Source organism: Oryctolagus cuniculus, chromosome 1 (assembly GCF_051225735.1).
Source record: "Oryctolagus cuniculus isolate XC-2025 breed Fujian yellow rabbit chromosome 1, ASM5122573v1, whole genome shotgun sequence".
Lineage (NCBI taxonomy): Eukaryota > Metazoa > Chordata > Mammalia > Lagomorpha > Leporidae > Oryctolagus > Oryctolagus cuniculus.
In genome coordinates, this window is record NC_142867.1 from 177,886,042 (window position 1) to 177,901,932 (window position 15,891).

At 42.0% G+C, this 15,891-nt stretch overlaps 1 protein-coding gene across 7 annotated transcripts in view; it reads right to left on the reverse strand.

The window, feature by feature from the left end:
• FREM1 (FRAS1 related extracellular matrix 1) overlaps positions 1–15,891 on the reverse strand; it is a 176,824-nt gene that overhangs the window by 59,619 nt on the left and 101,314 nt on the right. For all 7 annotated transcript variants that reach the window (XR_016223537.1, XR_011380085.2, XM_002708087.6 and 4 more), the window contains 2 exons: positions 11,078–11,300; positions 3,586–3,730 (listed from right to left, as the gene is read on the reverse strand). Coding sequence is in view for 5 of the 7 variants with exons in the window: in XM_002708087.6 (XP_002708133.3) it covers positions 3,586–3,730; positions 11,078–11,300 (368 nt within the window). In the remaining 2 variants the exon portion in view is untranslated. The remainder of the gene's footprint in view (positions 1–3,585; positions 3,731–11,077; positions 11,301–15,891) is intronic.

The window sequence follows — 15,891 nt, forward strand, 5'->3', positions numbered from 1 at the left end:
ATAAAACCTGATGAAGTAGGTTGGCCAGGTACTGCCATTCTAACATTATAAATGGAATTACAGAGACTAAATGAGTTAGTCATAGGTGCTCCAGTAACTTTTATGATTGCTACTCTCAGTTTGGTGGCATTTATGTCCTTGTTGGCCATCTAAATCACTCTTGTCCTTGGTAATGTTCTGGGTAGCTCGTGTTTTCTATTAATATTAATATTATTATTATTATTATTATTATTAGAGAGGCAGAGGGGTATGAGAGGGAGGGAGGAAGAGACACAGACACACACACACACACAGAACCAGGGCCCATCATTAAGTTTATCTCCCAGATACTCACAAAGACCAGGACTGGGTTGGGCCGAAACTAGGATCCCAGAACTCAGTCTGGATCTCCCATGGGAGTGGCAGGGATGTAACTGAGTCATCACTGCAGCCTGCCAGAGTCTGCCTTCACAGGAGGTTGGAATCAGGAGCCAGAGCTGGGACTAGAACCCAGGCACTCTGATACTGGATGTGGGCATCTTAACTACGGGCCAAACATCTGTGCTACTTGTGTTCTCTTTCCGGAGATTCACCTTTGCCCAGTGCTACAGCTGCCACGTGAGCGCCTGGTGGCTGGGGCAGCTGCTGCTTCTGCCATGGACACTGCCTCTGTGGTGTCCGTGGTCCCAGCATTGGTGTTGCTTTCACACCATGATGGCCATTTTCTCTGCTCTCATTGAAGTGAGGAAGGGACCTCTTTCCAGCAATGTTTCTGGCTCTTGTTGTGGCCAGCACACATGGCCTAACCCTGTCCAATCTGACAGCTTAGTTTCAGAGAAAAATCAGGGTACCCGAATTCCTTGGCATTCAGGTGAAGAACACTTGAATGCACCCACTGGCGCCCACGGCCTCCCTGTCCCCTGGTATGAAGCCGAATCCTTCAGGGTGTGTTTCCTGACTGCCCAGGACAAAGCAAATATTCACTAGCAACAGGAGGTGACATTTGCCCCTCTCTTGATTGGAGACATTAAGCCCATTATTCTAGAAGGTCAGTTAGTTGGTTGGGAGTGAATGCAGATTAGTGGTGCCATTCCCAAAGACAGACGAATCAAGACAGTAAGCTGATATGAGGAAGATGGCGTATTTGGAAAGAAGAAAGTGAAGGAGTTAAGTATCAAAGAGCCAAGAGAAGAGAAAGCATCTCATCACTGGGGTTACCCTAAAAGGGACTCCAAGAAAAGGACTGTGGCTCAGGTCATTTATTGGGGAAGTGATCCCAGGAAAAAGGGGAGAGGGAGTGGGTGAGAAGGGGAAAGAAGAAAAAGGCTCTGGACAGCTGGGGTTCAACCCTGCTGGGGCTCTTCTAAGAAACCCTGTAGAACGTGATGCACATGGTGCTTCTGAAGAACGGGAAGCTGGGATCTTTTTCTTATCCACTATCTACCAAGGTTAAGGGCTGTTTCTACAATGTTCTCTATTGTGGCTGGTCATGGGCTGAAGGAGTCACTGACCTTCAGAGGAAGCCCGTGGGCAGAAAAGTGGAGCAAAGCACTGTGGGCACCTGAGACAGGACACTGATGACACTGACCATGTGTGTGGTACATCCCCATGGAACCAACAGCATCCAAAAGGATCTCAAGGAAACAGTGTCAGATGCTTCCACAGGGTCCAGTAAGCTGCCAAGAGCCACAGACTTGGTGGGAAAGCCAAGGGTAACTTTTAAGTGAGCAGCTTCAGTAATGAGGTGGAGGTTGGAGACAGTGGACAGAAACAGAAGGCAGGTATACAAGCTACTCTTCCAAACAGTTTGGCATTGAAATGAATGGAGACTGGGTTGTCTTTGCTTTTTTAGAATAAGGATATCTGCTTGCAACAATGACATGGGTTGCTCATGAGCAGTTGCTATGTATGGCTAGTCTTTCAAGTACTTTCACTATTTACATAATCCTAGCAAGAAACCCCATGAATAGGATCCTATTAGTATCATTTACAGAGATGCTAAAAGAGAGAAAGAGAGAGGTTATGCAATATATTCAAGATCACACTGCTGAGAAGTGGCTGAAATGTCAATCTGGCTCCAGTATTTGCCCCCTTAACCATGAATGATATGCTTATGTTTCATTAGCAGAAGACCATGAGAAATAAGAGAAACTTGAAGAAGAAATAATGGAGTCCCAAGAGGAAAGCAAAGGTGAAATACCCAAGCGTTCACATGGAAGATAAAGAGGCAACATCAGTTTCTCTCCCAGGGGGACAAAGAAAAAAGGAATGGGAAGGAAAAAGGGGTGGGGAGATGAAGCAGGGTTGAAGGAGATTTGGTGATTCCGTAGATGCCGATGTTTCAGGAGGATTAGCAGCAAGAACTTGGCCTTTGCAGTCAGTCAAGGTTGAGAGAATACCTGGTGTAAACTATTTAACCTCTCTGGTTTCAGTGTCTCTGAGTTAGGACAATAGGACACATGCCCCACAATTCTGGGGAGGAATAAATGGAAAAAGACATGTAAAAAATCTAATAAGCTGTTCTATATCAGGTACTTAATAGATGTCAGTTTTCAATGCTCTCCCTCTCTGTTAGAAAAAGTTCAATGATCGAACAAAGCTTTTGTAATACCACAAATACTTCACAGAATCTCATTATGAATCAAGGTTCCCAATGTGACATTTTAGTCAGTAAATAAGAGAACAGAAATTTCTGGTGAAAAATACCCTAAGTCCAGCTGATACAACCCTACGAAAAATGATCTGAGATAAAACCCTCTGAGAAACTATCATCAGTATTCCCCACAGTGGTTCTCAAGGACCCTCCCAGAGGCCTATAGGGAATATCGGGAGAGTTGGTTGGGTGAGGAAGCATTTGTTTGAAGCCCTCCCTTTTCTGTAGAGTGAAGGAGGCTGTGGGGGTTTATATACTTTCAGGAAGTTATTCACAGACCGTCTACCCGCTGCCTTTCTCAGCTGCACCTTGGAGTAAAGGGGTAAAGCCCTCCAATAAGAACCTACAACCAGTTACTTTCTACACTCAACACTCAAGAAGAGCTGGAGATTCTGAGAAAGCCTGCAATGAATTCTATCAACTTAGAATTTGCCAAACTGATCATTTTGCCATGAGGTGGCAGGAGATGTTAATCTGTATGGGACATGGCAGAGGACCAGCGGACAAAGCAGTTCCAAGATGATGAGAGAGGAGGAACTGACATATTCCCTCCTTAAAAGTTCAGTCACACTCATGAGGAGGATTGCTGGCAGTTCATATGACATTTCAGTGGACTCTACACTAACTGCACTTCAGTATGTATACAGGCATGTTCATGTAGGTATGCATGCGTTTAAATATTTAATAGAATGCTCTTTCCATACTACGTGTTCAGTCATTCTTAGTTTTACACCACTAGAACTTTTAGAAGAAAATCAACTCATTAAAGCAGTAAGGTTCAGGAGAAGCACTATTAACTCACACCAGCACTAAAGGCTTCAGGTGCCTGAGTGAGTGGGGCTGGTTGAGATAGGAGCTATTTGCATCACTGGGGAGACACACACTACCCAACGGCTATTTCAGACTTTTTGAAATTAGGGAAATCTGAAAGGGACTCCTTTCAGCTAGCTTACTTGCTCAGTGTTGGTTTCTCATCATTCACTGGGGTGACCTCTACTGAAATGGTTTTGAGTATCTTATGTTTCCCATCTGACACCTGGATGGTAAAGTCATCAGCAAGGCTCTCTGAGTCATCGTGCACATATGCCAACCTCATTCCTGGAAGAAGGGAAAACAGAGAGAAAGTAAATTTTCCTTTTATTGAACCATCCCAATGCATGTCACAGATACCCCACTTCAATTTCCAAGGTGTTGGTATTGGAAAGAGTTTATGAATCAATGCTAAATGATGAAATGAAATTAGTTTCATGAAGTCAAAGAGTACCTTCTTGGCCCATTAAAGAATCTTCAATTAAATAACTTAGTATTTGATAAGAATCTTATTTAAAATTAGTGAGAAAAGGATATATTATTTCATCAACTCTGTAAGAACAAAGGTATCAGTGTTAAAAATTAATTACTTGGGGAAAGTCATATAGTTAGATCCCTACCTCAAGCCATTCACCAAAATAAATTAAAATGGATTAAAGCTTAAATATAAAAAATCTACTTTGATAAACTGCTTGACATTTATATGGAAATGCAAAACACCCAATAAGGCCAAAAAGAAGAACAAAATTGGAAGCCTTATATTTACCATTGTCAAAACTTACTGCAAAGTTACAGAAATACTGAAATGTGCACCAACATTTAGGTAAAGTATGTTTCTTGACATATAAGTTTTTTTTTAAACTTCATTTGTTTAAAAATTTATTTATCTGAAAGGTAGAGTTAGAAAGAGAGAGCGAGAGAGGGGGAGAGAGAGAGAGAGAATTGACTGATTTTCCATCCACTGGTACTCTCCCTACAATGGATGCCAGTAACCTGGAACTCCACCTGGGTCTCCCAAGTGTGTGCAGGGGCCCAAGCACTTGGGCCATCTTCCACTGCTTTCCTACGCACATCAGCAGCTAGTTAGATCAGAAGTGGAGCAGCCGGGACTCAAACCTGCACCAGCAGGGGATGTTGATGTCACAGACAGTGGCTTAATGTGCTGTACCACATGCCAGGTCCAACATAAAACTTTTAATACCAAGAAATGGAAAACTATCCATATACTTAAAAATTGGAGATAGTAGTAAAAAATATAACATAGTTAATTTATACAATGAAACAGTATAGTTATCAAAATTATTTTGGATAACATTCTAAAAGTAAAAAGATGCTTATAATAATTCATGAGAAAAGATCACATAACATGGTAGCAGCTTTATGAGTTCATTGGTGGGGGAGGAATGTTTTTGAGAATACATTGTTGTTTTGTTTGTTTGTTTTTTGACAGGCAGAGTTACAGTGAAAGAGAGAGAAAGGTCTTCCTTTTTCTGTTGGTTCACCTCCCAAATGGCCGCTACAGTCGCTGTGCTGCGGCTGGCGAGCTGTGCTGATCCGAAGCCAGGAACCTGGTCTCCTGTGTGGGTGCAGGGCCCAAGCACTTGGGCCATCCTCCACTGCCTTCCCAGGCCACAGCAGAGAGCTGGACTGGAAGAGGAGCAACCGGGACAGAATCTGGCGCCCCGACTGGGACTAGAACCCGGGGTGCCTGCGCCACAGGCAGAGGATTAGCCTAGTGAGCCACGGCGCTGGCAAGAATACATTGTTTTTAAAAAATGTAGCCAGGGCAGAGGTTATCTGCAGTACATAGACCCTAAAATCACTCAGTAGAAAGTTCTGAAAGGTTAGTTTGAGGGAAGGTAGAAGTATTTAAAAATATTTTGTCTCAGCAGATCAGAAAAGAAAGGGATATTTAAATTCTGGGAGACCTTTTAGGGCTTTTCAATCAATATATGTTGCACATATGGCTATACTTAATATTCAGTGGCTACCAATTAAATAAATGCTGCTGCCTGTGCTGGTCTTTACATGATGTGAGTACAGTACTTAACTATAAAGTCATTGGGTTACAATCTTAGATGCCTGATGATGACCTAGCAAAACATAACTTTGACAGAGAAGGTTAAAATATGGACACAAACATAGACAAACTAAAAACAAATTGTGTTACTACAGAGTTCAAGGAATTATAAGATCTAAGAAAATGCTATAAAGGAATTTCAAGGAGCAAGCACACTTCTGTGGAAAAGATTTTATGAGATCAAATAAGTAAGCTGGCACTTTTGTATCATATGGATAACTTTTTTCCTCCTTATGTGTATTTTTGTTACTTTTGTGAAAATAAATGTTGGAAGAATCATAAGTAAAATGGGAAATCATTTTTTTTTCAGAATCTTAATGACATAATCATTTAGTGGTACTGAGTACTGTTATTGTGCTAAGTATATTAATATGTTTGTGGCACATGATTCTATTTTTTAAAACAAACAGTTGGAAATTCAGTATATGTATATTCAATATTTGTTGATTCTTAAGGAAATATGTATGTGATTATAAAATAGTGTAAATTGTACATTTTAAATTTAGATGTGAAATAACAATAGCTACCATTGTTTCTTGACCCAGATATCTTAATAAAATTAGAAAACTAAGTGGGAAAAAAAATGTAGCCAGGAACAGGTATTTGTTCTAGTGGTTAGGATGCCCTGGCCTGAAGTGCCAGCATCCCATATGGGTGCCAGTTCAAGTCCTGGCTGCTCCTCTTCCAATCCAGCTCTTTGCTATGGTCTGGGAAAGCAGCAGAAGATGGCCCAAGTCCTTGAGCTCCTTCACCCATGTGGAAGACCCAGAAGAAGCTCCAGGCTACGGATCGGTGCAGCTCTGGCTGTTGCCGCCATTTGGGGGGTGAACTAGAGGATGGAAGACCTCTCTTTCTTTCTCTGCCTCTCCTTTTCTCTTTGTGTAACTCTTTCAAATAAATGAATAAATCTTAAAAAAAAAGAATTAAGTGTAGCCCTAGGTGAACTAAACTAAAATATAAGTAAACATATAATCTCTGAGAATATAATCAAAATATTAACATAAAAGCTAATTTATAGGGCTGATTTGTGGTGTAGCAGGTAAGGCTGCTGCCTGCAATGCCAGCATCCCATATGAGTACCAGTTCAAGTCCTGGGTGCTCTGCCTCCAATCCAGGTCCCTGCTAATGCACCTGGGAAAGCAGCAGAGGATGGCCTAAGTGCTGTGGTTCCTGTCACCCATGTGGGAGACCTGGAAGAAGCTCCTGACTCTTTGCTTTGCCCTGGTCCAGTACTGGCTGTTGCAGTGAACAGCCAATCTCTCTCTGTCTCTGTCTCTGTTATTCTGATTTTCAAAAAATTGTTTTGAATTTTTGAATTTTAAATTAAATTTTTATTTAAACAAATTTTAAATTAAACTTAAAATTGTAATTTAAATTAAATTTAAAAAATTTAAATGCTTGATTAAAAAGTTAAATATTTTAAAATTAAAAATTTAAGTTACAATTAAATTTTAAGAAATTTAAATTAAATATTTTATTTAAAAAACTAACTTATGGAGTCAATATAGTGGCATAGCAGGTTAAGCTATTGCCTTCAATACTGGCATCCCATATGAGCACCAGTTCAAGTCCAAGTTACTCCTGATCCAGCTTCCTGCTAATATGCTAGAGAAAATAGTAGTAGATAGCCCAAGTGCTTGGGCCTTTGCCACCCATGTTGGAGATTCTTTCAAATAAGTAAATAAGATAAATCATAAAAAGCAATATGAAAAATTTTTAGTTTTTCTTCAAAATATCTGGAGTCCAAAATTTACACAATGAACATGTAATATGTGCTTACCTTGATAATAACTAGCAAATGTTTTTAAAAAATATTTTTGACTAAAATTATAATTATTTCCTTTTGTCTTAAATTTGGAAAAAACATATTTATAATAAAATATCTATTATTTACAGCATGTGGATACTGATTTGGTTGTTATCATTTAAGCTCCAGAATTATTTTGTTGGATTCACTAAAATAGAAATATGTGAATTAGCTTTTTCTAATTCAGAAATAAGATGACATTTATGCAAGTATGTAAAATAAATTTCGGGGCAGAGATTTACATTTTATTGGGGTAAACACAATTCAAAGACAAAGTACAAAAATGTTGAACAAGTGCCAAGATGAAGCCAGCCCAGAGAAGGCATGGTTTGGAGGAGCTGGGTGGTCTCCGAGGGGAAGCTAAGAGAGAGCCGCGTTCTGAAGGTGCTGTCCCCCAGCTGACCTGCAGAAGGAGAGGATAGACCTTCTAGGCTGGAGAAAACACACACATGAAGAAAGAAGGAGAGAGGCCCGCATTCTGGTGTAGCTAGTAAAGCCACCACCTGTGATGCTGGTATCCCATATGGGCACTGGATCAGGTCCACTTCCAATCCAGCTCCCAGCTCCCTACTGACACGCCTGGGAAAGCAGTGGATGATGGCCCAAGTGCTTGGGCCCCTGCACCAGTGGGAGACCCAGATGAAGTCCTGGCTTCTGGCATCAGCCTGGCCCTGCCCTGGCTATTGCAGCCATTTGGGGATTGAACCAGCAGATGGAAGGATCTCTCTCTCTCTCTGCCTCTCTCTCCAAAACTCTGCCTTTCAAATAAAATAAATCTTAAAAAAAAAAAAGGAAGAGAAAGAAGGAAATGAAGAACAGGTAACACATAAGAACTGTACACTTCTCTCAAGTTTTTAAAAGTATTTTTTTTTCTTAAAAATTCATACCAGGGGATTCCAATTCAATCCCATCAAGGTGGCATGTACCAATGCCATCTCACTAGTCCCAGTGATCAATTTCTATTCACAATTGATCATAATGATAGGACTAAGAGCCAAAGGGAGCACATAACAAGACTAGTGTCTGCAAATACTAGCTGATAGAATAAAAAAGGGAGAGAACCATCCAACATGGGAAGTGAGATACACAGCAGACTCATAGAATGGCAGATGTCCTAAACAGCACTCTAGCCTCGGAATCAGCCCTTAAGGCATGCAGATCTGGCTGAAAAGCCCATGAGAGTACTTCAGGCATGGAAAGCCAAGACACTCTGGCAAAAAAAAAAAAAAAAAACACAAACAACACCTAAGTGAAAGATCTCAGTGGAAAGAACAGGTCATCAAAGAAGGAGGTACCTTTCTCTGAAGGGAGGAGAGAACTTCCACTTTGACTATGACCTTGTCTAAATATGATCAGAGTCGGTGAACTCAAAAGGCTTCCATAGCCTTGGCAACTCATGACAAGAGCCTAGGGTGATTACTGATGCTATAAACAAGAGTGTCAATTTGTTAAGTCAACAACAGGAGTCACTTGTGCACTTACTCCTCATGTAGGATTTCTGTCCTTAATGTGCTGTACATTGTGATTTAATGCTATAACTAGTACTCAAACAGTATTTTTCACTTTGTGTTTCTATGTGGGTGCAAACTGTTGAAATCTTTACTTAATATATGCTAAACTGATCTTCTGTATATAAAGAGAATTGAAAATGAATCTTGATGTGAATGGAAGGGGGGAGGGAGCGGGAAAGGGGAGGGTTGCAGGTGGGCGGGAAGTTATGGAGGGGGAAGCCATTGTAATGCATAAGCTGTACTTTGGAAATTTATATTCATTAAATAAAAGTTAAAAAAATTTATTTATTTGAAAGGCAGTGTGACAGAGACAGGGAAGGAGGGAATGAGAGAGGGAAAGATAACAAAAGAGAGGGGCAGAGAGAGGGTGAGAGAGAGAGAGATCTTTTATCTGTTAGTTCACTCCCCAATGACCACAAGAGCCAGGGCTGCACCAGGAACTCCACAAGGGCCTCCCACATGGTTGGCACAGGCCCAAGTACTCTGCTGCTTTTCCAGGCACGTTAGCAGGGAGCCGGATCAGAAGAGGAGCAGTAGGGACTCAATCCAGCACTCTGATATGTGTTTCAAGTAGCGACTTTATCTGTTGTGCCACAACATTGGCGCCCTAAAATATTTTACTTGTGAAAAATTAGATAAAATAATTTTTAAACAGCGATTAAAAAATAATTCAGACTATCATTCCAATGTGTCATTTCTCTAAAAGGCAAATTACTCCCTCAGAGAATAATGCGCTGTTAAATGTGATTCTGTATTTGTTTCAACTGTGGAAATTCTGGCAGGTGATTCTCTTAAAATTTAGTCCTATAATCTCAATAGTTTTAAAAGGATTTTCTTATTATGACATTAAAAACTTGAGTTGGAAATATCAGAAACCACAAACATCACTTTTAATAGTACTATAAATAAAAAAAAGTGTTAGTGCCTTTTCAATTATTTGCTATCTCTAGCTGGGGCTTCATCTCTTCCTAAATCCAGAGCCAGTAAGTAGGTAACTCCAGAGGGATAACTTAATAAAGGAGGTGAATGCTATCTTTTCCATTGTCTCTTTGATTTCTTATTATCTTTTCTGTACTAAATATTTTTAATTACCAAATAAAAACAATATGAAATACACCATGATGTTTTGATTTCTATTTGCTTGTTAGATGGTTAAAACTAACTAACAAGCATTACTTCACTTAGTGATTATATTTTTTGGGAGTGAGAACACTAAAATCTACTCCCAAGGGTGTGTATATGGTACAATGGTTAAGACACTGCTTGATACAGCTAGACAATTCCAGCACATCCTACAAGACAGCAGGTGATGGCTCAAGTATCAAATTCTTGTCACCCACGAGGTATACCCAGACTGAGTTCTGGGCTCCTAGCTTTGGCCTGCCCCAACCCTGTGGGCATTTTAGAAGTAAACCAGGGGCTGGCGCCACGGCTCACTAGGCTAATCCTCCGCCTTGCAGCGCCGGCACACCAGGTTCTAGTCCCGGTCGGGGCACCGGATTCTGTCCCGGTTGCCCCTCTTCCAGGCCAGCCCTCTGCTGTGGCCAGGGAGTGCAGTGGAGGATGGCCCAAGAACTTGGGCCCTGCACCCCATGGGAGACCAGGAGAAGTACCTGGCTCCTGCCATCGGATCAGCGTGGTGCGCCGGCCGCAGCGCGCCGGCCATGGCAGCCATTGGAGGGTGAACCAACGGCGAAGGAAGACCTTTCTCTCTGTCTCTCTCACTGTCCACTCTGCCTGTAAAAAAAATAAAAAATAAAAATAAATAAATAAATAAATAAATAAAAGAAGTGAACCAGGGAATAGATATAGAATCTACCCAACCTTCCTAGCAACCAACTTCTGGTATCCACTATTCCACTCTTGCCTTCTATGAGTTCAATGTTTTTAGACTCTGCATATTTGTGAAAGGCAGAGGGACAAGACAGAGAGATATCACCCATTCATTGATTCACTCTCCAAATGCCCAAAACAGTGTTACTGGGCTAGGCTGAAGCCAGGATCCAAGAACTCAATCCAGGTTCCCCACATGGATGGCAGGGAACCAACTACTTAAGCTGCCTCCCAGGGTACAAATTAGCAAGAAGCTGAAGTCAGAAATGGAAACAGGGCTTGAACCCAGGCACTGCAAGATGAGATGTGGGTGTCCCAAGCAGTGTCTTATCCTCTATGCCAAAGGCCCATCCCAAATTATTAAATCATCACTACTAAATGAACAGAGGTGGACCATGATATACCATTCCTTAGAAGTTCCATGGAAAAGTTGTAAACAGGTTCATGCTTCTGGTGAGGGTTGGCTGGCTGCTTCTTCTGAGGGAAGTCCTTGCTGAACACCTCACTGATGAGGAGGCCGTGATGTGGTTTGCGTACGATGCTGAGCAGTAGGAGGTCCTCAGGAATGTCCAGGTCAGCAGCATGGATGATGGAAGAGTCCAGCTCTTTCCTCTGACCTTCACACACCTGAACCAGAACAAGTCAGAAAAGTCAGCTGTGAGTCAAAGAGAACCTGTCTTCCTGATGGCAAACTGCATTAAAAAATGAATTGAAGATATCCTATTTCAAGTGTTCCATGAGATTTGTAATAGAACGAGTCCTAAAAAGAATTCGCTGGTTTAACAGGAACATAAAAGAAAAAACAAACCTATCATTTCCTTCACATATTTTCTGAAAATTTCAAAGCACTTTATTTCCATTAAAGACAAAGCACATGAGATTTTAAAGCCATGTGTTGTTGGTCATCGTTCAAATGTTAACAAAAAAGGCAACCCAAAAGATGGTTCTTTCTGGAAGTGGCAAAATTTCAGTTGTGAAATCAAATCTAGAACTTTCACCTTCAGTTACCAATGTGTTTGTTTAACCTCCCAGATCTCATCACTTCCACGTTTCTTATGTTCTAACTGCGTTGGAAGTGGCACAAATGCCTGCTACACACACTGGGTTATATTGGGCATATTTTTATTCTGTTATTGCAGTAAGAACTTCTGTACTTCTACTGCAGTCACGAATGAGTGACAAGGATTCCTCTGGGTGCATGGCAGTATATAATTTCATTCTGAGTCCCTCATCTCTGCCTAGTCCTCCAGTTTTCCTGAACTACCCTCCCCCACCTCCCACTTTAGGCTTTGTACATTTTATGCACACAGACAGCTGAAATTTTATCATTTCATGTAGGGTTGAGTTACTTAGAACTTGACAATATGGCACTTATCTGTCTTGATCTTATTTTTTTCCTCGTAGGGAAGACAGACAAAGAAATATCTGTTTCCTATTTGGAAATATAGCAGGGTGTAAATAACAGGGTGTACAAATTCTTTGTGTGCTTTCTGGAAATCTGCAATGTTGCTGCTCTCCACACTGTGGGAAACAGATATTCTCAGCAAGCAAAATCAGGAAACTGTGAATGTCTGTCTATCAACAGCTGCAATGCAAGGAAGAAAAGCCCGGTGATGCTACTTATCTACGGGCAAGAAGCACAACAGGGTGGACACAATCAGGACACCTTCATGGCTGAGAGCCCCCTCAAGCCTGGCAAGATACATCTGGCTTAGATTTGGGAGAACATGCTCTCTTTTCAGCCTCTCTTATTGACTTGGAAGGGAGCCCTCCTGCAAACATTCTTTACTGAAATTGCAGAAAGAACCGCTCACCATCTATAAAACCAGGGCCAAAAAAGCACTGATTTCCTTTTACCTGGCTGTTCTTCCTAAGAAATAAGGGGGCATCCTAGTTGAAGTCACAACAATATACTTATGAAATCATCTTTTTGATATTTGTCCCTCTGGGACTGGCTTATTTCACTCAGCTTGACGTGTTCCAGATTCCTCCATTTTGTTGCAAATGACCGGATTTCTTTTTTTTTTAACTGCTGTATAGTATTCTGTAGAGTGCATATATGTTCTCCCTGATCAGTGACAACTAACTGAGCCCCAAAAAGGAAACCGGTGAAGTGAAATGGACACTATGAGAAACAGTGACTTGATCGGCTCTTGTCCTGTTGATGTACAACTTAATACTTTATCCCTTTTAGCATTTCTTTTGTTCTACTTAATACTATTGGTTGAACTCTTTAATTAACACACAATGATTCTTAGGTGTTTAAATTTAACTGAAAAGTGATCTCCATTAAATATAAGAGTGGGAATAAGAGAGGGAGGAGATGTACAATTTGGGACATGCTCAAGCTGACTTGCCCCAAATGGTGGAGTTAGAAATATGCCAGGGGATCCCAATTCAATCCCATCAAGGTGGCATGTACCAATGCCATCTCACTAGTCCAAGTGATCAATTTCAGTTCACAATTGATCACACTGATAGGTCTAAGAGTCAAAGGGATCACACAAACAAGACTAGTGTCTGCTAATACTAACTGATGAATAAAAAAGGGAGAGAACGATCCAACATGGGAAGAGGGATACACAGCAGACCCATAAATGGCAGATGTCCTAAACAGCACTCTGGCCTCAGAATCAGCCCTAAAGGCATTCGGATCTGGCTGAAGAGCCCATGAGAGTATTTTAGGCATGGAAAGCCAAGTCACTCTGGCAAAAAAAAAGGAGCTAAATGAAAGATCTCTGCGAGTGAGACCCAGTAGAAAAAACGGGCCATCAAAGAAGGAGGTACCTTTCTCTGAAGGGAGGAGAGAATTTCCACTTTGACTGCGACCTTGACTCAATAAGGTCGGAGTCGGCAAACTCAAAAGGCTTCCATAGCCTTGGCAACTCATGACTAGAGCCCAGGGAGATTACTGACGCCATAAATAAGAGTGTCAAATTGTTAAGTCAACAACAGGAGTCACTGTGTACTTACTCCTCATGTAGGATCTCTGTCCTTAATGTGTTGTCCAATGTGAATGAATGGTATAGCTAGTACTCAAACAGTACTTTACACTTTGTGTTTCTGTGTGGGTGCAAACTGTTGAAATCTTTACTTAATATATACTAAATTGATCTTCTGTATATAAAGATAATTGAAAATGAATCTTGATGTGAATGGAATGGGAGAGGGTGCGGGAGAGGGGAGGGTTACGGGTGGGAGGGAAGTTATGGGGGGGGAAAAGCCATTGTAATCCATAAGCTGTACTTTGGAAATTTATACTTGCCAAATAAAAGTTAAAAGAAATCATCTTCAATGGTCACTTGACTTTTTCTTAAGAATTTTACTAAAGGAACTTAAAAACATGTTGTAATTTTCCTTCTTCATAGAGCTTGACTATAAAGCCTTTCTCCCCTCTGCCTCACTGTATGTCAATGTTTCCAGCTAATGAGAAGGTAAATTCAGGGGCCAGCACTGTGTCATAGTAGGTTAAGCCTCTGCCCACAGTTCCAGCATCCCATATGGGTGCAAGTTCAAGACCTGGCTTCAAATCCAGCTCCCTGCTAGTGTGCCTGGGAAACTAGAAGATGGCCCAAGTGGTTGGGTCCCTGCACCTGTGTGGGAGACCAGGAAGAAGCTCCTGATTCCTGGCTTTGGATGGGCCCAGCTCTTGCCAAAGTGGCCATTTGGGGAGTGAACCAGCAGATGGAAGACCTCTCTCTCTCTCTCCCTCCCTGTGTCTGTAACTCTTTCTATCAAATATATAAATCTCTCTCTCTTTTTTTTTTTTTTTTTTGACAGGCACGAGTGGACAGTGAGAGAGAGACAGAGAGAAAGGTCTTCCTTTTCCGTTGGTTCACCCTCCAATGGCCGCCGTGGCCAGTGCGCTGCAGCCAGCGCACTGTGCTGATCCGATGGCAGGAGCCAGGTACTTCTCCTGGTCTCCCATGGGGTGCAGGGCCCAAGCACCTGGGCCATCCTCCACTGCACTCCCAGGCCACAGCAGAGAGCTGGCCTGGAAGAGGGGCAACCGGGACAGAATCCGGTGCCCCAACCGGGACTAGAACCCCGTGTGCCGGCGCCGCTAGGTGGAGGATTAGCCTAGTGCGCCGCGGCGCCGGCTCTAATATATAAATCTCTTTTAAAAAAAGGTAAATCAATTCATGAGATTACTGGGGTATTCTTTAAAATGTATTTATTTGAGAGGCACACAACTCTCATCTGCTGGTTCACTATGAAAATAACCACGATAGCCATGGCTCGACTGGGCTGAAGCTGGCAGCTGGGAACTGGGAACTCAATCCAGATTTCTACATGAGCGGCAGGAACCCAGTCATTTGAACCATTGCCACTGCTTCCCAGGGTTTGTCTGCTGGAAACAGGAGCCACAGCTCGACCTTGAATCCAGACACTTTGATGTAGTATGCAGGCATGTTAGTGAGTATCTTTTTTTTTTTTTAATTTTTTTAAAATTTTTAAATTTTTTTACTTTTTGACAGGCAGAGTGGACAGTGAGAGAGAGAGACAGAGAGAAAGGTCTTCCTTTGCCGTTGGTTCACCCTCCAACGGCCGCTGCGGCCGGCGCGCTGCGGCCGGCGCATTGAGCTGATCCGAAGCCAGGAGCCAGGTGTTTCTCCTGGTCTCCCATGGGGTGCAGGGCCCAAGCACTTGGGCCATCCTCCACTGCACTCCCAGGCCATAGCAGAGAGCTGGCCTGGAAGAGGGGCAACTGGGACAGAATCCAGCGCCCCGACCGGGACTAGAACCTGGTGTGCCGGCGCCACAAGGCGAAGGATTAGCCTAGTGAGCCGCGGCGCTGGCTGTTAGTGAGTATCTTAACCACTAGGCTAAGGGCTGCCTCAATTATTGGGAAACTTTATTAAAAAAAAAAAAAATGGGATTCTTTGGCACAGGTTGAATTGCCTGTTGAGATTACATCAAAGTGTTTAGAAATCAATGTATATAAAATGCAGAAACTTTGTAGTAGATAGGTTTGAAATGGATTCTAATAATCTAAACTAAAACCTTAAATCTTTTTTTGCAGTATAACTGCAAAAAAAAAGTACTACAAAATAAATTCCTGTTCTTACAAGAAAGCAAAATACAGCTATTGAAAAAAATCCCGTAAAGGTTAAAATGGGCTGTGCGGAGAGCACACAGGGCTGCCTATTTGTTACTCTCCAGCAGCTTCCGCGGGGGAATGCCCAGATTCAGAGCATGATAACTTCCAGAGAAGAGC